This window comes from Nannospalax galili, unplaced genomic scaffold (assembly GCF_000622305.1).
Source record: "Nannospalax galili isolate Female #2095 unplaced genomic scaffold, S.galili_v1.0 scaffold810, whole genome shotgun sequence".
NCBI classification, from domain to species: domain Eukaryota; kingdom Metazoa; phylum Chordata; class Mammalia; order Rodentia; family Spalacidae; genus Nannospalax; species Nannospalax galili.
The window spans coordinates 2786816-2811066 of NW_008329132.1; the positions used below are offsets into that span (position 1 = coordinate 2786816).

General features: G+C 48.0%; 1 protein-coding gene across 1 annotated transcript in view; it reads right to left on the minus strand.

Annotated features, from left to right (window-relative positions):
- Positions 1–24251, minus strand: part of LOC103733379 (dedicator of cytokinesis protein 1) — a 362643-nt gene that overhangs the window by 14928 nt on the left and 323464 nt on the right. The window contains exons 18-25 of the mRNA XM_008832196.3: positions 23311–23452; positions 23111–23189; positions 20890–20974; positions 17592–17678; positions 16016–16192; positions 14997–15080; positions 8994–9131; positions 4221–4366 (exon numbers count right to left, since the gene is read on the minus strand). Of these exons, the coding sequence (XP_008830418.2) occupies positions 4221–4366; positions 8994–9131; positions 14997–15080; positions 16016–16192; positions 17592–17678; positions 20890–20974; positions 23111–23189; positions 23311–23452 (938 nt within the window). The remainder of the gene's footprint in view (positions 1–4220; positions 4367–8993; positions 9132–14996; positions 15081–16015; positions 16193–17591; positions 17679–20889; positions 20975–23110; positions 23190–23310; positions 23453–24251) is intronic.

The window sequence follows — 24251 nt, forward strand, 5'->3', positions numbered from 1 at the left end:
CCGTGAAGGCTGGCTGGTGGGGCAAGAGACCCCATGACACTATTCAGTCCACTTCATGTACACCTGAAAAATTATCATAGTAAAAATAAATAAATAAGCCATTAGAAATGTTTGATGAGGCACATAATGATGGGCCTCGATTGAGAGGATGTTCTGATTCCTCCATACTGGCTAGTTTTCAAAGTACTATGCAGGCTGCTAAGGGGAAAAAAAATCATCAAGAGTTTTACCCAGCTGTGAACCCTGTGAACTACAACGATAACTGGTCTGACAAGACATGTCCATGGAGCACTAGTGACATAAAATGAGGTAGTAGCCAACCACTTTTTAAAAAATTCGATTTAAGGAGCAAACACAAGTCTGGTACAGTAAACCTGGCTAAGAATCCGTGGCTGGGGAGTTCATAGATCCCAGGAGTGAATCTACTACTATAGTGGTTAATGTAGAAGTTCACAACTGGTCAAAGTATAGAGAATGTCTATGGTGCGCTCAGCCATAAGTGCGACACCTATATCACACCCTTTCCCCACAAGGCTCAGGGACCATTGCAGTGGAGACACTGGGAAGGCCATGAACTGCATAGATTCTGTTGTCAAGTTGATAGACTTGGGAAGAGGAAACTTCAATTGGGGAATTGCTTCTATTAGATTTGCTTTCTGGGTATGTCTGTGCCCCATGTTCTTGATTGTTGAGTGATGTGGGAGGGCCCATCCCAGTGTGGGCAGTGTTGCCCCGAGCAGGAGATCCTGTGTTGGATAAGAGAAGGCTGAGCACAGGCCGGAGGAGCAAGTCCGTAAGCAGCATACCTCTATGGTCTGTGCTCCAGGTTCCTGTGCTGAGCTCCTGACCTGAGCTCCTGCCGACTTCCCTGAGTGGCAAACTGTGACCTGGGAGATGTAAGATAAAATAAGCCCCTCTTCTCCAAGTTGGTTTTGGTCAGTGTTTTCATCACAGCAATAGAAAGCTAACTAAGAGCCAGAGGTCTAGGAAGACCAGAGAGAAACAGGGTCTTAAGGACATGATGGAAGCACTGCACTCATGAATTCACAGCAACTGTGGTTGACTGCACAACATAAAGTCATCATTCTAGCATGGAGCGGGAAGGGGTCTGTGAGTCCCCACACCTAACTGAGGAACTATGGACAGCTGATGGCTCTTAGGAGAGGGTCACTTTTCTTTAAGGATGTAGGCCCCAGTAGGTGAACCACACTCCAGTGAATGGCCCCACACCCAGGAGTATATGGGCAGCATAAATTTTATTCAGTGAGTTATTAAAAATGAAAGAAAGAAAAGAGAACACAAAATGGGAGGGTTAGGGGAGAGGAGGTGGATGTGGGAGGAGTCCAGGGGAGGAGTCTGGGGAAGAGTGATTGAAATACATTGTATGAAATTCGCAAAGACCAGGCCTTGCAGTGTCACACACCACACCCCTGTGCTTCAGAAAACACCACGACTGCCCAATTTGTTGGATAAGCAAGGCCTACATAACAGAAAACTGTGTCCCTATGTCAGGAATCTTTCACTGGTGTCTGAAATGAAGGTCCAGTTTTATTTTTAAGACTCTAGTTTATTGTACGTTTAATTTGCTGAGTACATATGACCTGGTTCTGTGGTAAAATACACATCATCAAATTAGCTTTCTCTTTTTTTTTTGTCTTTTTGAAGCAGGGTCTCCTTGCTCCCTGTAGCCCCAGCTGGCCTGGAACTCACAAAGATCCGCCTGCCTCTGCCTCCCAAGTGCTGGGATTAAAGGTGTGCGCCACCACGCCTGGCTATCTTTCTCCTTTTTATATCTGTTTGTTTTACAATAATCTATAGACAAAAGATCTTTGTGTTTTCTTTATCAACCAACATATCAACATTCATGAGGCATTACATCCAGGCATTATATCTAATATGTTATAAGCAACAATCAAAAAGAGCCAGCTACAGACGGGTGGCTGTAAATTTCTCACCTACGAAGGAGCTGCTGGGGCCAGGGTGACCGCTATTCTGCATGTAACCTATGCCATTTGAGACCAAGACTCATTTTGTCCACATTAGTTATGTAGGGAGGGATGGCAACCCAAGAATGAACAAACTGAACTCTGATAAAGATGCTTTCCAGTTAAAGGTTGAGCAAACGCCTCGGGGGAGGAGCTGGTGCCATACAGCACTCCATCCAAAGCCTCTCCATCAATTTCCACCCAACCCCTGTATTCTCGAGAATATAAAATCCTTTTCTTAACTAGCCTGGGGATTTTCTTGAAGGGGAGCTGCATTAAATTTCTTTAGCAATCTTGTTCTAAGTGACAGGCATACATGATTTAAATACCTCTAAATGGAGAATTTCCATATGGGTTTGGCCTAAATATCAGACACTGATAAAAATTACTGTGAAGAAAAGAACCTGGGTAGATTTTGCAGTTCTCTACTCAACACATCAATTGCTGGCAGGAGAGGCTGCTTAGAGCAAGCTGTCCCTTGTGCTCAGTAGAAGTTTATGTCTGCGTGTCTCAGGGGCCGGAATCTTCGGCTTTGATAGCATGATGGATTGTAAACAGAACAGGCCAGGACAAACACAACAGTGTGAAACTGAACAATCAGAAGTTCTCTGAGGCTTCATTTGCATGCAACGTTCTTTCCTTTTGGTATGATAAGAATAAAGTTTGCATAGCTTGTCACTAGAAAATAAGAACAATAATAGCGAGGAGGTGGTCTTTGCAACAGCACGAGCTATCGCCAAGGCCATGCTGAGGGCTCCGTGAGTGTTAGTTTGCGAATTGGTTGGTTCATACCCTGATTTTAGTGCCTACGTGTGGCTCTGCAGGATAGCCTTGCAAGTGAGCTCTCTTATATGTGCTGGGCTTGTCAACTTTGGTGTCAGAAGGTAGATTGGTAGTAGTAGATTGGGGGTCTGGAGGGAGGAATGGGGAGGCATGGTCTATCAGAGTTCCAGGGTTTTTAATATTTTATTATTTTTATTTTATGTGCATGAGTATATGCCTGCATGTATGTGAGTGCACCTGTGTCATGCAATGCCGTGGAGGTCAGAAAAGGGCTTCAGATTCCCCTGGAACTGGAGTTAAGGCCGGTTCGTAGCTGCCATGTGGGTGCTGGGAATCGAACCTGGGTCCTCTGCAAGAGCAGTCAGTGCTCTTAACCACTGAGCCATCTCTCCAGCCTTGAAGTCTCAGTTTTATATGATGAGAAAGAGTTTTAGAGGCGTGTCTGTACAGCAGGGTGAGTGTATCAATGCCACTGAACTGTGTATTTCATCATTATTAATTAATTCGTTAATATTTATATGTATGTCTGTGTGTGTATGCACATGCGTGTACTGTAGTATGCATGTGGAGGACAGAGGGACATGTTGCTGGAGTTGGTTCTCTCATCCCATCATGTGGGTCCTGGAGAACTCTGGTCATCGGGCTTGGCAGCAAGTACTTTTACCTGCTGAGTCACCTAGCTAGCCCTAAAGGTGGCTTTTGTGGTAAGTTTTATAGTGTGTGCATTTTTCTACAATAAAAGTTTTTTAAAAAGGATAATGTGCTTCCTGTTCCACAGGGCAGCCACAGGAAGAATGGGACAGGTGGCTGTTTTCAGAAGTACTTAAACAACACTTCCCCAAAAGTAATAAGCCTTGGGCTGGAGAGACAGCGCAGCAATTACGAGCACTGGCTGTTCTTGTAGAGGACCAGAGCTCCGTTCCCAGCACCCACATGGTGGCTAACAACCACCCTATAACTCCAGTTCCAGGGGCTCCAACAGCCTCTTCTGGCCTGCGCAGGCATCACACACACATGATGCATTTACAAACATGCAGGCAAAGCACCCACACACATAACATAAAGTAAGATCTTTAAAAAAGTAACAAACATAAATAAACTTGCTCTGAAAAACAAGAATAAAAAGGTGACAGTCAGTCATCACGTACGCCTGATGGTGACAGTCAGCTCTGTGGGGCAGTGGAGGGGCTGAGACACCTTAGAGGACCAAATGCTCGCGAAGTTTTACAACTTGACCTACACCCTCCTGGCAATGCTCTCCAAAGCAAGGACAGTTTCCTCAGTAACTACAAGGCCTCGGCTGCCATATAGGGAGCTCCAGTTGCAATGTCTTACAGAGCCTCTTGTTTCAAAGATGCATCTTCAGAAGTACTAAGCAATCCTAGGGTGCTGTGGTCTCCCTGTGAGGTGCCCATCCCTCCCTCTCTTCCCTGAGCTGCCGAGCTCACTCACCCATCGGAGCCTGGCCTGGAAGGGGTGCTATCGGAGGAGAGGGAAGAGACGGAAGCCACAGACAGAGGCCGGGACGATGATGGCATGGTGAAGGACCGCACCATGGAGCGGGGACGGCTGCCTCTCCTGTCGTCCAGGCCTGAGGGCTGAGAGAAGAGAGAAGTGTGTGACACCATGCCACCTTGGCCAGCCTCCTGTGAGGGGCGGAGTCCACAAGAACAGTTTCCCTCCTTGTTCTGAGCTGAGAGCAAAAGTAACAATTTCAGGGTCTTCTGAAACCCAACTCCACCTAAGAAAAATACTAGAAGGAACCTTCTTGCCTTTCTAAGTGTAGTTTTCCTCTCCGGGAGCATGACACAGCACCCTTCTCCACAGTAGTTATTCACCAGGAAATTTAACGTGGAGAACCGTCTGGAATGTGAGGAAAGAACATGAAATGTCTTTAGATGACCTTTGCACATCTGTACATAACAGGCCAGGGAGCAGGAAGTGCTGAAATCCTTTCAGTACACAAAGCACCTCCCACCACACTAGGTCCCCTCCCCAGAGTGACTGTGGGATGAAGGGGAGCCTTGGCCAGGCTGCGGGGTCTCCCTTCCCCAAGCAGAAGACTGGGAACCAATGACACATTCCGAGAAAGTGTTCTCTAGGTGGAGTTTTCCATTCTCTCTTTGACAGTTTGCTGTGCATTTATCTAAACAAGTGTTACGGAAGTACAGCACGTGTCTACAGCTCATCAGCCAGGAAACGCCAGCATACCTGCACCCTAGCCAGATGTTGGCACATCTGGACTGCAGCTGCAATTTCCTCGGATCGGAGGATGCAGAAACCACATTCCTGTGGGTCACACCCTTGAGTCGCTTCTCCTTCCCTGACTCCAGCCCACCACGCTGTCTTGTTATGTACCAGATCACGTCACCTACAGGACAGCTGCTATGGACCACAGTCCCAGCTCTTGGAGGTAGGAAGGTGCTTATTACCTATTTAGGGCCCCTGATGAAATAATCTCAATATGCCATGTGCAGCCGAGACAGCCACGGATGATGCAGAAGGGAAGGCATCTACGTTCCAATGAAAACTTTATTCACAAAACAAGGGGCCTAGTCCTAGTGTGCAGACCATCGGCTCAAAGCACTCAGCAGCAGTGTGCCTGGCTCTGTGTGCCCCGTTCCTGAGAGCATCTGAAATGTGGGTTGCCATGCATTCTGATGTGGTGGTAGAAGACATGGGCACTAAGAACAGGTGCACAGAGGGAGGCAGTAGGGGCAGGGGATGGAAATGCCAGGTCAGGCACCCTCAGCTCTTAAGAGGACAGGAAGTGGCTCATGTCTCTTGTCAACCAGCAAGGACTGGCAAGGCCCCTTGGAAGATACCCTCGATTCTTGGGCGGGATGTATGACCCTGCCTTGGGATGTATAAAGGAAGGAGAAAAACAGGAGCGGGCTCTGGCCAATGAGGGGCAGGAGCTTCTTGTTGGAGACCTGTATTTGCAGGGGGCCCAGAGGGGTGCTGTAGACTCTGCTGGGCACCCCTTCTTGATTGGGCAGAGCCTCAGAGTTAAAAAACTAAGACCTTTATTTGTTTTATCTGAAGCGATTGGAATCTCACCTAGTACTGACAGGTAGCTCAGGGCCAGGATACCAGGAGTGCTCTGCCTGTTCCAGCTACAGGGCCAGCCGGTTAGGACTGGGATGTGAGAACAGGCTAGGTCTTACGTCCTGGCACTGATGGTATGATCGTGTAAAAAAAAAAAACAAGGAAGCACTGTTTAGCCTCTGCTTCCTCCTGGAAATTCAGGGAACCATCTCCCCCGACCAGGGTCCTGCGTGAGGGTAAAGAATGAATGCAGGTGAGGTCTGTAAGGCTTGGCACAGCTGATGGCAGCTTCTGATGCTCTTGTTGCTGGTGCCTTGATATCCTGACAGGAAATCCATTTCAGCTCTTCCAGTCAGAGTGACCTGGCCCTTCCCAGCGCCTCTGTGCCTTGCATCTGTCTCCTGGCTGAGGTAAAATGCCTTCATCATGGGTGTTGACTCAGACTCATGGATGGGAGGGGTAGATCGGCTGAATTAAATCAAGGTGACCAGCGCTTCATGAGGAAGGGGGAGGAGCAGATACGTTTTATAGTCAAATGACAGCTGAGGATTGGAGACTCAGAGAGCAACATGCTGCCCCTGGAGGCGGGGGGCTAGGCCTGAGGCCAGGAGGGGAAGCTGATCTCAAGCAGGGGCCAGGTCAGGATGTGCTACTACATAAAGGCAGCAGGTATACCCCAGCACTGCCCATGAGATGCCACCGGGATGTCTGTGAGGGGTGAAGAGTGACTGGACTCTAGAGCTGATGGGGTGGTACACAGGCATGCTGGGTTGTGGGATGGAGGGCACGTCACAAGGAGCTAACAGGGTGTGTCTGCAGATATGCCTAGAGGTCCAACCAACACCTGGTCTGAATGGTGCTTTGGCGCATGGGTGGATCAGAAGGGCAGAGCCAGGCAAGGATCCCTGGTCCTCACCAGACTTGGAGAGGAAGAGACGGAGGGGGATGAGAAACAGAAAAGATTTTCATGAGTGTGGTGGCGAAAGCAACTGGCCATGTGCTGTCATCAGTGAAGTCGGGGACCAGTGCTTGCTGCCTCTGTCCCATGTCCTTGGGGTCCTGTGAATACTCATCCAGGGAACAGGGTGTCCTTGGAGCTCCTGCGTCGACAAAGCGGGAGTGAAGAGGACTGAGCCGGAGAGGAGAGGCCCTTGCATTACGCAGTCCCAGGGAGTCCAGATCGCCTTCCCTTTCCGGGAGCTTAGGTTGGCTCAGAAATATTGACAAAATTGTTTATGTCCTTTCCGTGGAATTTTTATTTCTAAACCCATCCTTTTGGAAAGAGGAATATTGCTTTTCGAAGTATTCTGAGACGCTTGCAACTTTCCAAAGCAGGTAAGACAGGGAAGGCCCCTCCCAGACTGCCTTTATTACCCACATTTCCCTCAGAGTGACAGGCCTGTCTCCTCAGAACGTCTGGCTGTAGAGCCTCAGTTGGGGCCTCAGGATAGAGTACGATTCTGGAAGGTTGCTTCCCTGGTCAAACTACCCAAGGGTAGAATTGTGCCCCGAATTCTATCTCCAGATTGCCCTCTACAACTCTCACTACCCCTGGCTGGGAGGTCTTTCTGTCAAAAGAGGCATAAGGTTTGGAGAGGATGATGCAGAAATGGCTTGTTTTTAGCCAAGGACAAGTGCTGAGGAGAGGAAATCTGTCTTGGAAGAAAAGTCACCCCCCACCTTCACAAGCCCCTCCCCACCTGCACAACCTCCCTTCCTGCCCTAGCTCTCTCCCCCAACTGTGCCCTACAGCGAGCTTCCTCAGTGATAAGCTGTCAGAGTAGATCAGGGCTGTATAAAACGGGAGGCAAACCTGATAGGTTTCTGTAATTTTGAAAGCTGCATTAAATGATTGATAAATCAGGAAGCTTTGCACTTAGTTAAAAACTTGAAGCCTGTGCAAGTGTCTAATTCTTAGAATTCAGGCAGCATAGAACTTTGGAAGAGCCGCCCTTCTGACATACCTGGAAATGTTTTGCCACTTGGCTCTGATTGTAACTAGCTACGGGCTCCACTGCTCAAAGCTTCTGAATTGCATGAGGGTCCTCCAGAGCATTCAGAGGAAGGCACCCTGCACCTCAGACTGTTTACCTGCAGTGGCTCCTGCTGGGCTGTCAGTCCCTGCTTCCACCTGCTGGGATTGCAGAGCAGAGAGCCCTGATCACTTTCAGCTCTGTCGGGCCCATGACAAAGCATGAGTCCTGGGCTTAGAGATGGGGCTAGGCCTGAAGCCTTGCTCAGCAGGGGCATCCTTGAAAATCAAAGCTGTCACTCTCCAGCTGCAGCCTAGAAACTTTCCAGGAACTCATCCCCAAATGAGTTCAGCCCATGTCCTGAGCACAGCCTGCTGCCTGAGTGGTGCTCTTGAAGTGGCTTGCCTGTCTAACTGTTCCCCTTGGGGCTCTTCTGTCCAACCCATGCCTTCCGTCTGCCCCAGGCTCTGGCCTGCTATTCAAATCCCTGTCTCCCAGCCTGGGTCTTTTCTACCTTCTTAAAAAGATGTCTTTGGCAACAATTTTGAACACAGTAAACCATCCCTTTTCTCTTCCTGGCCATAGTTCCTGCATAAATGTGTATGTATGTGGACATGCACGTTCATGTGTATAGATACTTGTGTATGGAGGTCACAGCAACCTCTCATTTGCCTTGGGCTTTACAAGTTGGCTGCGCTGGCTGGCCAGTGAGCTCTAAGGCTTGTCTCTAGTGTCCCCAGCACTGTGATTACAAGTGTGTGTCACCAAGCCTGGATTTACTGAGCTCTCTCCCCAGCTCTCCCAGTCCCCGATGGTTCTTAGGCTTCCATCTTGATTTCACTCTGCTTTGGGATCTAGTAAGTACTATTGCCTTGAGGGTTATGTGGCTTAATGTGTGTGGCAGGCTTGCAGGTGTGGGCTCTGTCAGCCAAGAGAGTCCCAAGAACTCTGAACTCTGTGAAACTTTTCCATGGCTCCCCAACTCCAAGGGCACACTGTTCAAAGCAGATGACTGAGGTATTTGGCAATAAACGAATCCTAGGTCTGAAACAAGTTGACGGGTTAGGCAACTAATGGGCTGATGTCAGGGAGCAGGCTAAGCTCCCGCAAATCTCACTTCCGAAGCAGGCATCATGTGCTCCTCAGCCTCTCTGCTCTGTGAGCCTGACCCAAAGAGACACCCCTTCTGTGACCCGTCACCTACCATGGTCCTGACGCCGTACTGTTTCTCTACTTTTTCCTTCAGCTGCCTAAAGCAGGCTTCCATGCGCTCATGGAAAGGCCTCAGGGCCTCGGTGATTTTGTCCCCATGGATCCTGATCCCTTCAGCCAGAAATGGAATCTGAAACACAGAGGTTAGAGCTCCTGATTTCTCAGGTAACGGTGCAGAGAGAGCACTCCACAGCAGGGGGACAGTGACAGAGGCTCAGATGCACCTGTTTTTGTTTGCAAATCAAAATGACTGATTAAACTCATCAGCAGACGGGTTATTCCCAGAGATGGAAATGCTTAAATGAAAACCAACTGGGTCCTGAAATGGTTGTGTTCAGGATGAGGGCTCCCCACATGTGGATACTCTGCTACTTTTTAGGGGGTCCTGTTGCCCAATCAGCCCCAGAACGGGCTAACCTGTGCTCCCCACTGGCATTTGGGAAGCACTGTATTTTGAGTATGTTCATAGGTACCTTGTTCCGGTAGCAAAGGGTCACATTACAACACAACAGCTTGCAGTGAGAATATTGCCTTTTCGCGCAACTGAGACGCCTATCCCAAAACGTACCAATCTAATTATACGTGAGCTACAGTCTTGACGGATTTTCTGATTTGGAAAGAAAAACTAAATTTATTCTTCCTTAGAACTAAAAATAATCACCCCTCTGCTGACACCACTGTCATAAGATATCCATGCCAACACTTCACTTCCAAGAGCAGAAATGACACTGACCTTTAAAATCGTCACACAAGACATTTTTCACTCTCCCAGAAGCAAAGACCCTGGACAGCTTGGGGGTGGGGGGCAGCTTCCAGTCTGTCCCTGGTCTCTGCTTGCCCCAGTGCCCAGACTGGAAGTCAGGCATTTTTCAATGCAATCAAACTGAGAGGCTTCCTCTTAATAATTTATAATTAAATAAAAATACTGATTAAAAACAGATTTTCCTAATAGGATAGGATACCAATCTGAACCAGCAGATTTATTAGTAAGAGGGATACTAAGTGCACGATTGAATTTCATATGAACAAATTCAAGCAATCTTATCAAGACGAATCAACTGATGAGCTTCCTTTTATAGCACACAGTTGCCTCCTCCCTTAGAACTCCAGGAAAGGATGGGTATGGAGCATCCCTGTGTTCAAAGCACCCAGCCTGCTCTCAGGAGGCACTGGTACAAAGGTTTGCTTTGCTGATAGGTGGGCCTAAATTGTTACCCATTTCTGGCCACTAATCAGAAAAAGGCTTGTGTGAAGGTGGGTGTTTTCATATTCGGAATGAATTTCCCATGCAGATCACAGCTTCCCTCCTGGGGTTGGCCACTGTACACTCAGGACTAGCCTTAGAAATACTCACTCTGGGGAAGAGGGCAGGGGCTGGACAGATGGCTCAGCAGTTAAGAGCACTGGCTATTCTTGCAGAAGACCAGAGTTCAAATCCTAGCACCTACAAGGCAGCTAACAACTGTCCTTAACTCCAGTTCCAGGGGATCTGAAACCCTCCTTAGTCCTCCACAGGCGCTGCACGACACAGGTGCACTTACACACATGCAGGCATAAAACTCATACATATTAAAAAAAAATTTTAGGGGCTGGAGAGATAGTGCAGCGGTTAAGAGCTGACTGCTCTTGCAGAGGACCGGGGATCGATTCCCAGCACCCACATGGCAGCTACGAACCATCCTTAACTCCAGTTCCAGGGGAATCCGAAGTCCTCTCTGACCTCCATGGCACTGCATGACACGGGTGCACTCACATACATGCAGGCGATACACTCGTACACATAAAAAAAAGAAATTTAAAAAGGAAATGCTCATTCCCGTTCCTGAGTTCTGGTCCAGGGTCATGACATAGGTTCCCTGGCATATCTTTTGGGGGGCGGGGCGGGGATGGCATATGTAGTCTGTGGGGGCGGAAAGGCAAGAATGTGTGGGAACACTGCCTCAAAGTGAAAACGTAGCCATCCTAGACCCCTAGAGCATTTCTGATTTAGAAAGGCCATTCTCAAATGTGCAAAATGAAACCTGTTGTTAGAGTGCTGATGGCGGTGGTGGTTGGGGTGATAACACTAACCCGTCAGGTTCTTCACATCAAAGAGGCTCCTTGCTGGGTAAGAGTTCAGACCCTTATGCCTGGGGACTGATGGAGCCACAGACTGGCAGGTAAAGCTTACAAGGTGCGAGGACTTTTCACTTTCCGTAATCCCCCACAGCGATCAGATAAACCTTCTTATGGAATAGGATCTGGCCCCTGGTTCTACGTCTGTCTGGGGCTGAGCTGCAGCTGAGATTCTAAACAGAAGGATATAAATAAATAGCTGTTGTGTGCGGCACACTCCAATGAGAGAGGGGCTTTAATATAAAGAGAAACCGGAGACCTGGGGCCTGTGATGGTCTTTGGAGGTCTCGGTTCTGTGTGTTGACAACCTCCCAGGCAGATTCCCAACTCCATTCAGGTTTGGTGCAGCTGCCTCGTAGCTTTATTAATTAATTAATTAATTAATTAATTATTTTGGTCTTTTAGAGACAGGGACTCCCTGTAGCCCCAGCTGGCCTGGAACTCACTATGTAGACCAGGCTAGCCTTGAACTCACAGAGATCCACCTGCCTCTTCTTCCCAGTGCTGGGATCAAAGGTGTGTGGTCGCCACCGTGCCTGGCCAATTGCCTCACAGATTTATCTACTAGGAGTGCACTTTGAAATCTGCATTCCTAAAGAGCCCAGTCTCTAGAAGGGAGGGGTACATCTCAGTAGTTGAAAGTGAGCCTTTGGCCTACTCTCGAAGGATGCATTCCTCACACAGGGTGCCGCTCCTGTGTGTGCCCTGCAAAGGGGCAAGCCTTGCCAGCAGCAGGGAACTTTTGACAGCTCAGCATGGTGCCCCCAGAGCACCAGCCCCACTGAAAGTGTGGCGCCTGTCAGGGGCTGGGGATGATGAGTGAGCACGGTTTCTCATCTTAGTACATTTCAAAGGAGAAACATGTACGTCTCACAGGAGTTTAATAGGAGGCAGTGTAGACTCGTCTTTGAACACTCTGTAGGAATCAGCAATAACCACAGGGAAAACAGAGCTGTGCCTTTGGCTCAGGACTGTCAACTACAAAGCTGGCAAGGTTCCGGGCAGCCTGCATGATGCCCAGCCTCCAGCTGCTGAGAGGCAGGTCCATACCATCTTCTCCTTCGGCCAGCCTCACCGGACCGGAGGCACTGGAGACAGACTTACACCTGTGATGTAATTCTGCCAGCAAGCCCTGGGACTCTTCCCCAGAGGAAACTCTGCTCTACCTAGATAGAGTTTCTTAAGAAACTTAAACTGAATAAACTAACGTGCAAAATAAGAAGAACCCTCAAGTTTTCATTTCTTAATGAACATGCAACTCAGTTACCAGCATGAAGATTCCAAACCTTTGCAAATGGGAACAAAATCCCAGGTAATGTTTTGAATATGTATTTTCTCCCTTGTTCTTTGATTTAATGAAGTTGTTAGGAAACAGATCCTTTCTTTCAACTTTCCCATGAGCTGTTCTGAAATTTATCCTTTTACGTACTTTTTAGGGGTGATGACATAGTGTTGGCACAACGTCCCTCTCTGGGGAACAAATTATTTTCCTCTGTAGGACTTGAAACTCATAAAATCCAATTTGCTGTAACGAGGGGGGGTGGGAATCAATAGAACTTTGCACACCACACTAGTTTCTGTGTTACGGCATTCTGAGGTCTTTTGAAACCAAGTCCTCTTGGTTTCTAAGGCATCTACAATGGAATCATTCAAAATTCAAACTCTCTGATTTTCTTAGTCATAGAGAGATTACAGAAATGACTTACAGTCTGGACAAAGAAACTTTTGTTGACCCAACAGTATCCCTCCCCATGGGCTGGAGGGATCTCTCTTGTCACAAGATAATTCCAGGGCAAACAGGTTTCAAGAGCTTTACGATGGAATAGAAATATTGCCCTTTACATGTAATAAATACATAAAGCTACATATGCATGAAAATAGCTATAATGTTAAAGAAGAAAACCAAATGACAAATTTTGGTGAAGATTCAGAGAATTTCAACCTTGTATTATAGCTGTTGGGTGTGTGAAATGGTGTCACCACTGTAGAAAAGTGGTAATGCCTGAAAGCTTCAAACTTAGAGTTTTGTATGACTCAGAAATTTTAGTTTTCAGTATAAGTCACCAAGTTTCAAAAGCTGAGACATGAACAGATAGTTGAATGCTCGTGTTTGTTGAAACGTCAGCCACACTAGCCACAAGGCAGACACAACCCAAATATTCACCAACAGAGGAATTAATTTACATGACAAGATATTATTTAGCCTTGAAAAAGAAGGCTATTCTAACATATGCTACACATGGGTGAACTTTGAAGTTATTAGGCAGAATGAAATAAAGCAGACAGGAAGGACCAATAAGACATGGTTCTACTTATGAGAGCTTCTTAGAGTCCCAGATTCAGAGACTGAAAACTGAACGGGAAGCTGCCGGGAGCTGATGGAGAAGAGCTGGGGAGTCAGGAGCTGATGGAGAAGGGCTGGGGAGTCAGGAGCTGAGGGAGAAGAGCTGCGGAGTCAGGAGCTGAGGGAGAAGAGCTGGGGAGTCAGGAGCTGAGGGAGAAGAGCTGCGGAGTCAGGAGCTGAGGGAGAAGAGCTGTGGAGTCAGGAGCTGAGGGAGAAGAGCTGGGGAGTCAGGAGCTGAGGGAGAAGAGCTGCGGAGTCAGGGTCTGGGAGTGGGGAGTCATGGGTTAGGGGAGAAGGGATTGGAGGGGTTATTTCATAGGTAAAAGTTTACAAGATAAAGAGTTCTGTGGATTAAATGGCTGTACAACAGTGTGAATGTGCCTAATGGCACTGAATTCTACCCCTGAAATGGTTAAAATGGAGAATTTTATGTATATTTTACAATTTTATATGTATTACTATATACATGTAATATATATTGCATATATAATGTATATTTGTATGTATGTATACATGAATTTTAGGGTTGTAAAATTCCAGTCATCTTGTATATCCAAATGCAAGTTCAGAAGACTTCTAACTTGGCTCCAAACCCTATCTCAACCCCATACCCTAAGTGGTCTCATTGGCCAATCAATGTGCTCGTCACAGAGCTGTCACAAGGATGCGGCTGTTAGGAGTCAGTGCAGGACACCAAAGACAGTTCCTAGGGGAGGAACCCTGTGCTCAGATTAAGTGGCCACAGCCAGCTACACAGGGTCCTCAGGCCCACCTGGCACCTGGGGCCCAGCTTGGCAATGCTAGCAGCCTAGGCACATGCCCCACTCCAGCACAGGCTGTCCAGCTCCCCTCAACCCCACACCTGTAGCCTGGTCAGTGGGGTCAGCACTCCTTGTTGCCTGTGTGAGGAAACAGGAAGTGAGTTGCTCCAGAACAAATGTAGATGGAGTAGTGTAGAAAGGGGTGGATGGCCCCACACACCCAGCCCCGGGGTTCCAGGAAGCACAGACACCACAGGAACACAAGTCGCCCTCTCGAGCGCCCCACCCTTTGTAAGCAGGCAGCCTGGAAGGGCCCAGCAGCCCAGAAACAAGGATGGAAGCCAATAATGTACAGAACTGCAGTCGGGCACACAGCACAAAGGACACGTCCCCCTGCAGAGCTGCACACAGGAGTGGAAGGCAGGGCAGGTTGCAGCTTCTGACCTATGTATCACTCCTCTCTGAAGGACCAAGCACGGGTTTGGTGGCCCTTAGCTCACCTTCATGCCTATGTTTCTGTTCTATCAATTCCAGTCAGAAAAAGATTTCTCAGCAGCTGGGATGACTGGAGAGGAAGTAGATCTTGCTCATTTGCAAGATGGAATTTTCTGGGTGTTCAAGTCCATGATCGTAGCCCAGGAGCTGAGTTTATCATGGCCAGTGTGATGACCTGGGGACCTTGTGATTGAGGTCCAGAAGCCACCAGGCTGATAGGAAAGAACATAAAAGGGGGACCTGGCCACCCACTTTCCTATCCTGCCCCTGGGTGCCCTACCTGCCAGGCTATCAGGTCCTTGAGCTTCTCAATCTGTCCATGGGCCTCAGGGTGCTCCTGTAGGTAGCGGTCTGTGAAGAAGGCCTGTGGAGATGGGGAAAGCCACTCAGCACACATGATCACCCAGCACAGCGCTGTGCACAGGGGCCTTAGTGAGAGCCATGCATAAGCCCTCCCATGGCACTCCCTGCAGACCTTGGGCTGGACCCTCTCCAGGACCTGAGGTCAAACACAATACACAGAGTATAAGGAGAGCCAGGAGTCCAGCAAAGCCACAGCCCATCTAGACTGTTTGGTCCGGCTGGGAAGCATAGATAGGGTTACAGCCCTCAAAGCTGCACCCGTGCCTAAGTCTCCTCCTGAAGAGTGCAGGACATCGAGAGAAAGTGCTACCTTTTCCTGAACCTCGTAGCTGCTCTCAGGCAGAGCCTCTCAGTCTTAGGTTCTACTCTGTCTAGATCAGTGTCAACAAGCCTTTTCTGTGCTGGGTTGATTGGCAAATGTTTTCAGCCTCGTGGACTAAACAGGCCTCTGTTTAGTGGCTCCAGTATGTCACTGTTGTGTCAGGTAAACACCCAGGAAGAGGTGAGAAAATGAACACGGTCCCATTTGAAGAAGCATTTGTGAAAATGGGCTTGGGCTGCGGTGGGCAGATGAGTTTTAGCCTATGTGTCCTTCAACTTCTGCCTGCTCCTATTGCACTGTAACTGAGGGAAGCCAGAGACCCTGCCCTCGTACTAGTGCCATCTCTCTAGGCTGAACATGTGGACTCTTGCTTGTCTCCAGAAAGGACTCTTTAGCCTTTCTATGATCCCAGGCCTCTGGGTAGTGAGGGTGATTCTCCAGAGCTCTACTAGCCCAGTATGGGTGGGCCAGTGGGGCTTCCTGGCTGGGGAAGGGTGCACTGGCACCTCTCCTGAAGGCTACCACCTCTGCTGGCATGGCTCAGGGGGATCAGGATAGCTCCTGGGCCCTGGAATCATGTGTAGAATGCCCAGCCTCTCCCAGGAGTCACATGCCTTTTCATAATTGGCAAAGCCACCCATGACAGCTGGGTCCACGATGCCATTCAGGAGCATGGACAGGGGATTGATGGGCAGGCCCGGGTCATCCAGGTGCTGCTGGACCATGCTGCTGATCTTGTCGTTTGTCAGCTGCATGGTCTCAATGGCGTTCTCCAGTGGGCTGATCTCTACCTGTAAGGGAGGGAGTACAGTGCATGTCAGCCCAGCTGCCACAGTGCCCTCCCACATACATTTTCTGTGACAAAAATGAGAACTTAGAGTTACAACGAGCCAGTTATCTTGTCCAAGTAAATGCAAGTTTGGAGAACTTCTAAGCTGGCTACAAATTGGATCTCAGTCTAGCCACTCTAAGTGATTTCACCAGCCAAGGTCCCAACTGCCTTGGAGGCTTTGGGGCAGAGAATGGAGGTCTCAGAGCAAAATGTGATCATGTTTCTAGGAGCAGGGGCTCTGAGCAGGCAGAGGGGCCTCTATCCTGGCTGTGAGGTGGGGAGGTCTGGTGTCGTTGAGATATACATCCTTATGGAAGGGCTCAGAGCTCACAGTGGCACGGACAAGGGGGAGGAGAGGACACGCAGCTGGGCAGAGCTGGCAAGCACAGCCAAATGCTAGAGCCAAAACTCCAGGTGTGTCGGGGACTTGCTGTAAGATGGACTGTAAGTGCATCCAGGGTGAAGCATATTTTAAATGATTTTTTTAAAGCAGTCTCGGGTAGTCCAGGCTTGCCTCAAAGGCCGAGGATAACCTTGAATTTCTGATCCTTCTGCCTCTACGTCCCAAGGGCTAGGGTATACCATACTCAGTGTACGTGATGGTGGGTGTGACCCAGGACTTCGAGCATGCGGGGACACAGTCTTAGCCTTTAATTGGATCTTTTTTTTTTTTGATGGACAATTTCTGTAGGCCTGATATTTGGGTCTAGTCAATGAACCCATGGTCCAGCAAACCCATGGTCCAACATTACCTCATGTTAATGAAGCTGTCCCAAACCTCCTTATAAATGGAAATTTCATATAGATGGAATGCTCTCATAGCAAGGCAAAGTTCAGCTAACAAGATGGGAATCATCATTTCTTTACAAAATACCGTGGCCGGGGCGGGGGTGGGGAGTATTCTCGGGCTATTTTCACTTGATATGAGCAAATTCTATTCATTAAGTTATTTTTCATATAAATGACAATAGAAACCAACAGAAAGAGACTTTGTAGAAAGTTCATGTCAATTGAAATGTGCTTTAAACTTTTCATTTAATTAAAAGAAAGAACTGTCAAACAACACAGTATTGCTGAAATTAAATATGTGTGAGAAGAAGTGAGGTCTGGCTCTGCGCTTGTTTTGTTTAGTTTGGTCAGCAAGCGCTGGGGATGACCACAGAGCTTTTGGAATAAGATGCTGGAGGTGGCAGAGAGATGCTGATGCCCCAAGATACACGCAGGGTGGTGACAGGCAGCATGCAAGCACGCCAGTGATCACGTGGCTCTTGAGGAAGAGGAAGGTGTGTCACACCCAGTGAGAGAGGCGGACAGATGGCTCCTTTTTGGAGAGGGGTGGGTAGGTGTGTAATCCTTACCATGAAGACAGATTTGACCTCAAACCATCTTAAAATTCCTGGCAGTTTATAGGCCGTGGTATAGATGGTTCTCTCAATCCACATGTTCTGTGAAAGGAACACATACAGCACATGTCAGGAGCTGGATGTCAGCAGGAAGGTGGCTCTGTCCTCCTGGAGATCTGTGTGACCCCACTGTATGGAGGCTCCAGAGGACAGGGTCTGCCTCTGTTCAGGTAGGACAGGTACATACTGAGGGTGCTTTGGGAGCCAAGCTCTGCTCAACAGTCACAGCACATCATCAAAGCACCCCGTTTCCTGGTCGGCAAACCCACCTGCTATCTGGAAGACATAGTAGGCAAGCAGTGGAAATGTAAATATCTCAGAGCGAAGGGGGTTCCCTCTTACATGGATTTGGGAGGCCTTTGAGTTTTACATTAGCTAATATGTTTATACACAAAGATGTAGAGATAGAGGGTGATGAGACCCCAAATGCATAGATGAGAACGTAGATATTTTGGTGTTCGTTGTTCAAGACTTCTTACGCAGTGTTACTCCTTTCTACATTTTACTTTGTGACAGGGCCTCATGTATCCTGTACTGCTGAACACACAGGTAGCTGAGGATGACCTTGAACTTCTGATCTTCCTCTTGTCTCCATCTCCCTGAGTACTGGAATCACAGGCATGTGCCACCACATCTACTTAATTTATACAGTGCTAGGGCTGGAATGTAGCAACAAAGGTACATTCCTGGTCTCAGTCTATTTTAAATAAAAATATTTTCTAAAATGTATTCTTTTTAAAGTGGCACTTGACATATTGTAGAAAATGGTTTCAAGCTAATGAGAATTTTACTATTCCTTAACGGCTACCCAGAACTCTAGCAGAGGGCAAACTGTAACCCTTTAGGCCAAGTTCTCTAGTCACAGGACAATTCCAGATGCTGGCCTGGGCCTTAGAACCTCTGAGATTCCAGAGAAAAGCAAGGAGATCTGTTTTCCAGGCTCTTTTGCTATGTCCTTGGGAACTTTTCAGAGCCCACCTCCAGTGCCCACGCCGCTGGAGATACCCCAGATCTATCTCAGGCCTCATGGACAGCCCTAACTCAGGGCCCAGGTTGGCTGGCTCCTGCCTACTGGCCCTGGTTCCTGAAGCTGCATCTCTTGCCTAGCACTAAGCATGCTCTTGGCCTGGCAGGACAGCTTTCCTAGACCTTGCTCTTGGGGGCAGAGGAGGCCAGGAGCCCTGCAGAAGGGCCCAGGGCCAGGCTTTCTTATCGCTCCACTCTTATTTGGAAGCCTGAAGCTTTGTCAGGCATGTGAGGGGCTACGTCCTGTGGCTTCAGAACGCTCCATCCACATGTGAGGATCCAAATGGGGCCATGGGGGGATTTCGGGGCCACAGAGAAGCAGCATAAGCTCTGGGGTTTAGCACAGCTCAAAATGTCAGGCACCCAGGTTATTCTTAGCTCCAGTCCCAACTCGCTGAGCACCCTTCAGCAATGTGCTTGACCTCCTTCTGTCTGTTTCTTTACCGTATCAGAATATACATATTGGGCTCAGCAGTTGAGAGCACTGGCTGCTCTTACAGAGGACTGGGGTTTGAGTTCTAGTATCCACATGGTGACTAACAACCGTCTATATCTCCAGTTCCAGAGGATCTGACACCCTCTTCTGACCTCTGTGAGCACTGCATGACAGGGGGCACTTATATACATGCAAGCAATACACTCATACACATAAAATAATAATAATAAATAAAATATTTTTAAGAAGAATATACATATTTCCAGATGGGGGAGGTGTGAGGGAAATTCAATCAATCCTCCAGTCTGAGTCACTATAGAAAGAATGCCTTGATTTATTTGTGATCAGATAATTCAGAAAGTCACCACAGTTGGTGTGGGTATTAGGGTTGTCTATGCCTAGGCTGTGAACCTCAGTTACACTACAAGGACCAGCCACCAGGGGACCAGGATTCTGATGTTGGTTAAGAAACCACATGTTAGTCTTAAAACAAGACAGCGTTAGAATTGTACAAGACTTCAGGGCCTCACCTTCCACCAGGTTCCTGTCAACACACAAGGCCACTGGTTTCAGGTCAGGAGAGACGTCCCCAAGGTGGCTCTCAAGAATTATGAATTATGATTTTGCCCTAAGGACTCATGGGGAGGGAGAGTGAAAGTCCTTCTACCCAAGTCAGCCCTAATGGCAGGCTTCAAGTTATGATTAGATCAGCTGTGGGGTACCAATTCACCTTTAGCCTTCTGTACCCTAAAGGCCCCCAGACTATAGGAGGAAATCATTTTAGCAGGACTGGTCCTTACTAGGGTTCCTGGAGCTAAAGTTGCCTTGTAGTATGGGGCTAAAGAGGGAGTCTGCAGGGAGGGAGTCCAGGGTAAGAGAAGAAAGGGTTAACATTTCAAACTACTGATGCCTTTGAAATGGGCTCCATTAAACCAATTCATATATATATAATCTCCCCCCCCCCGATGTATATGTGTAGAAGCCAGAGATCAACCTCAGCCAGGGTTCCTCAGGCTCTGTCCACCTTGTTTTGTGAGTCACGGTTTCTCACTGGGACCTTTGCCTAGTGGGCTGGAGTAACCGATCAGTGAGGCCCAGGGACCTGCCTGTGTCTGTCTCCTGGATGCTGGGATTATAAGCACACACCAGCTTTGTTGACATGAGTTCTGTGGATAGAACTCAAGTCTTCATGCTTGAAAGGCAAACAAAACACTTCAGCGGCTGCACATCTCCACAGCCCTGCTGTGTAACTTTTAAAAGGCATGTATTACTATGTGTTACACGTCTGCTGTTACATGTCTGCCAATGTGATCGCTGGCAAAAAGGGACAGATATTTGGAAATGTCTAGAAACCCCATTGGTTGTCATGACTGGGTTCAGACCAGGGATGTTGACCCGAATCAGAACCCTACAGAGGTCAACAGAAGGTCAGCAGCTCTAAGTGGGAACTCTTCTGCCGTCGGGCTCACCTGGCGGTCACTATCACTGCAGAAGACTCCATAAGCCTCTGTGCCCCTGGGGAACCATGTTCTAAGCACTGGAACTCACTGGAAGGGAACACCCAACCCTTCATGACATCAGTCATGTCCCTATGCATCTCCACCTCATGGACAAGCCTTGTGAATTTTACTCGATCTGGAGAGCAATGGCTTGAGATTCCTGCAGACTTTTAACACCGCCCATGGAAGCCTTGGGGCCCCGTTGCTCTTGGCTCCCACCCGACACTGGGAGAATGAACGGAGTTTGGGGTTTTATTTCATTGGCTGCACTTTTTTTCTTCTTTTTAATTACCGCAAATTCATTGTCTGGGTTTTTCTCTCCTTTCCGGATAGGCCGAGAATATTCAAACCGCTGGACCTCATTCACCCTGTAAAAACTGTAGAGACAGAAAAATCATTAGACATTTAACCTGCAAAGTAGCCAATTTGTTTTTGGACCTGAGGGCTTGGCCTAGGAACACAGCACCACATCTCAGAAAACATTCCCAACTTTGACCCGAAGCCATGGTCTTGGCTCCCCCTCCACCGGCCTCTGGAGGGAGATGCCGGCAAGTGGAAAAACTGATGGGAGGTTTTTACCTCCTGTCTGTCTCCGCCAGGCCTCAGGGAAAGAGATGCCGGGTAAGGGCAGAATGTGGCAAAGCTTTAAAGGTGATCTGAAGGAGACATGTGTATTCAGTGAGGGTGCTCAGTATTTTAAAAGTTAGTAATGTATCATTTGAGTTCAATTTTTTTTTTTTTTTTTTTGAGACAGGCTTTCACTATGTAGCCCTGGTTGGCCTGGAACTTGTTATGGAGACTAGGCTGGCCTCTAAGTCCCAGAGATCTGCCTGTTTCTGCCTCCTGAGTTCTGGGATTATAGGCATGCCACCACCATGCCTGGCTAGCTCAATAATTTAACAGCTAACTTGTTTAAATAATTCAAATACATACATACATACATACATACACACATATATATGTCTTTTTGAGACAGGGTCTCCCTGTAGCCCCATCTGGTCTGGAACTCACTATGTAGACCAGGCTGGCCTTGAACTCACAGAGATTTCCCCTCCCTTGCCTCCCAAGTGCTGGGATTAAAGGCATGCATCATCACGCCTGGCAATTCAACAATATGCATCTTGTTAAAAGAAAGGTGTTTTAGTTTCTAGTTTCAGACCTGTAAGACGTAGATTTTGCAGACACTCAGAGTGGTGAGTAGGACCACAAACAGCCTGTTGTCTGTCCGCCTTGGGGTAGCGGTGGGTTTATTATCCTGTCAGGGTGTAGGTGGGGTGATACTTATTTCTCCTCCTATAAGGAAATGTCCACAGAGCTATCTGGGGAACTCAACACATCTGCATTTGCCTAATGCCTTTCTCTGAGAAAAAAGCATGGAGAACCTTAGAATGGGTTTCTGGGAGAACACTCCAATGTGAACACACAGTCCTAGTCGTTTCCACAACTGGAGTCAGGGCAGCGATGACAAAAGATTAAAGAATCCACCAAACTTCAAGATGCAAAACAAACAGATTCAAGGAGTAGCAGCCATCAAAGTGGCTGATGCTCTCTCCGGGACAGAGATCAAATGGAAAATAAAACTCTTCACATCAAAGAACCATCTAGGAGGCAGTGGTTTCTACAGTACTGCGGAGTCAGGCAGAGTTCAGCTGCAGGTGTGTGATCTCAATCCCACCAGGACAAGAGACTTGTGAGATTCAAACGCCACCTCACTATCTGGCACCAAGAAACCGCCATTGCTGCAGGGCAAAAACTGTTACTGTTGTTGTGTGTGTTCACGTGTGGGGGCGTGAACATGTATATGTGTGCACATGCATGTGGAGGTCAGAGGACATCCTCAGGTGCAGCTCCTTGGGCACCTTCTACCTTTTATTGGACACAGGGTCTCTCTTTGCCCTGAAACTTTGCCAAGTCAGTGAGGCTAGTTTCCGGGGATCCATGTGTCTCGGATTCCAACCGATTAAAGGTACCACTGCATCTGCCTCTTTTTGTGAGCTTTGGGGATCGAACTCAGGTGCCGCCCCCCTGCCCCTGACTTGCAAGGTAAGTGCTTTACCAGCTTGGCCATCCCTCTAACCCGGAGAAAAGGGTTATTATCTTGAACCTCACAAGGAACAAACACTCCAATCTCTTTCCTCATCTTATAAGAAGCAGTCAGTCCAGATCACCATGGAGTGGGGTAGAGGTGGGGTGGACACTACTGGAAGGCTTCACAGGAGATTCTACCCAGAACTGCAGGTCTCTAAGGAGCCCAGAGGTCTGCCACTTCCCTCCTGGGTTCCCATTCTCTCTAGACCCCAGGAAAGGACCCTGTGTGCCTCTCCAGTAACCCTTCCATTTTGTAGGTACCAGAAATCATTAGCTTCTGTTGTTCTTCAAAGAGGGCAGAGAAAAAAAAAAAAAAAAACATCTGGAAAGATTACAATCCATACTTCAAAAAGTAGAGTTATTAGCATGAGCCCTGACTACAGCCTCTCACCACCTCCTATCGGTAGGGGAACTGGTGTGATTACCTTACGATCTGTTCCGACACCGGCCGGTGAAATCTAGGAGGCAAATCAAGCTTGGGCCTCACAGTGAAGCACTGGATGTCTGAGGGAAGGGTGTTAAGGACCACGGGCAGTGTGCAGAGAGGCCCCACCCTGCCTGCAGCACCCCCTGCTAATGGAGGAGTCATAAAGGCTGCACGGTCCTTTGGTGTCTTAAAGGATACACTGGCCAGGAGAAGTCTTAATATCGTCGCCTGGTGGAGATGTTGTCTTCATTTTTTCAGCGTTTGGAAACTGAGTCAATAGCCGGGCTTCAAAATCTTCCCGTCGTTCATACTCTTTGCCCCGGTAAATGAACACTTTTCCCTGAAAACAATGACCTTCATTAAATAACACCAAAGAGGATGGGCCATGGAAAGTTCACATGCAAGAGCACTGTCTTCAAAATGTGCTTGACAGTTTTTAAAACCATGTCACTACATTTAAGAACTTGTCTTGCTCTCACTAATCAGGAACACGGGGACAGAAGCCATCCACATTATTACTATTGGCGAAGCAGGGGGCCTCACAGGGCTGAACTCTTCTCCATGAAATTCAGTCATAACAGTAACAACCAATTAAAAAACTATAAAAGAGGGGCAGGAGAGACAGCTCAGCAGTTAAGAGGACTGGCTGCTCTTGCAGAGGACCTGGGTTCAGTTCCTGGCACCCACGTGGTAGCTAACAACCATCCATAATTCCGGTTCCAGGGGATCCAACACCCTCTTCTGGCCTCCACAAACATTGTGTGATAAGGTATACTTATATAGCCGCAGGCAAAACACTCATACACATAAAATAAAAAGAAATTAATTTTAAAAATATGAAGGGGGCTGGCAAGATGGCTAAGTGGGTAAAGGTGCTTGCTGTCAAACCTGACAACCTGAGTTTGATCACTGGGACCCTTGTGGTGGAAGGAGAGAACCAACTCCTGTGACTTGGCCTCTGACCCCCTCATGTATGTTGTGGCATGATATCCCCCCTATATATAAATGAATGTAACAAAAATCTACAAAGAAACTAAGCAAGGCATGGGGGCCCAGGCATGTTCACAAAGGGTTAACACAGCCCGGGCACGTGGAAAGGATGCCTGTCTTTCTTTTCATGTGAGTCCTGTTAAGGTTGG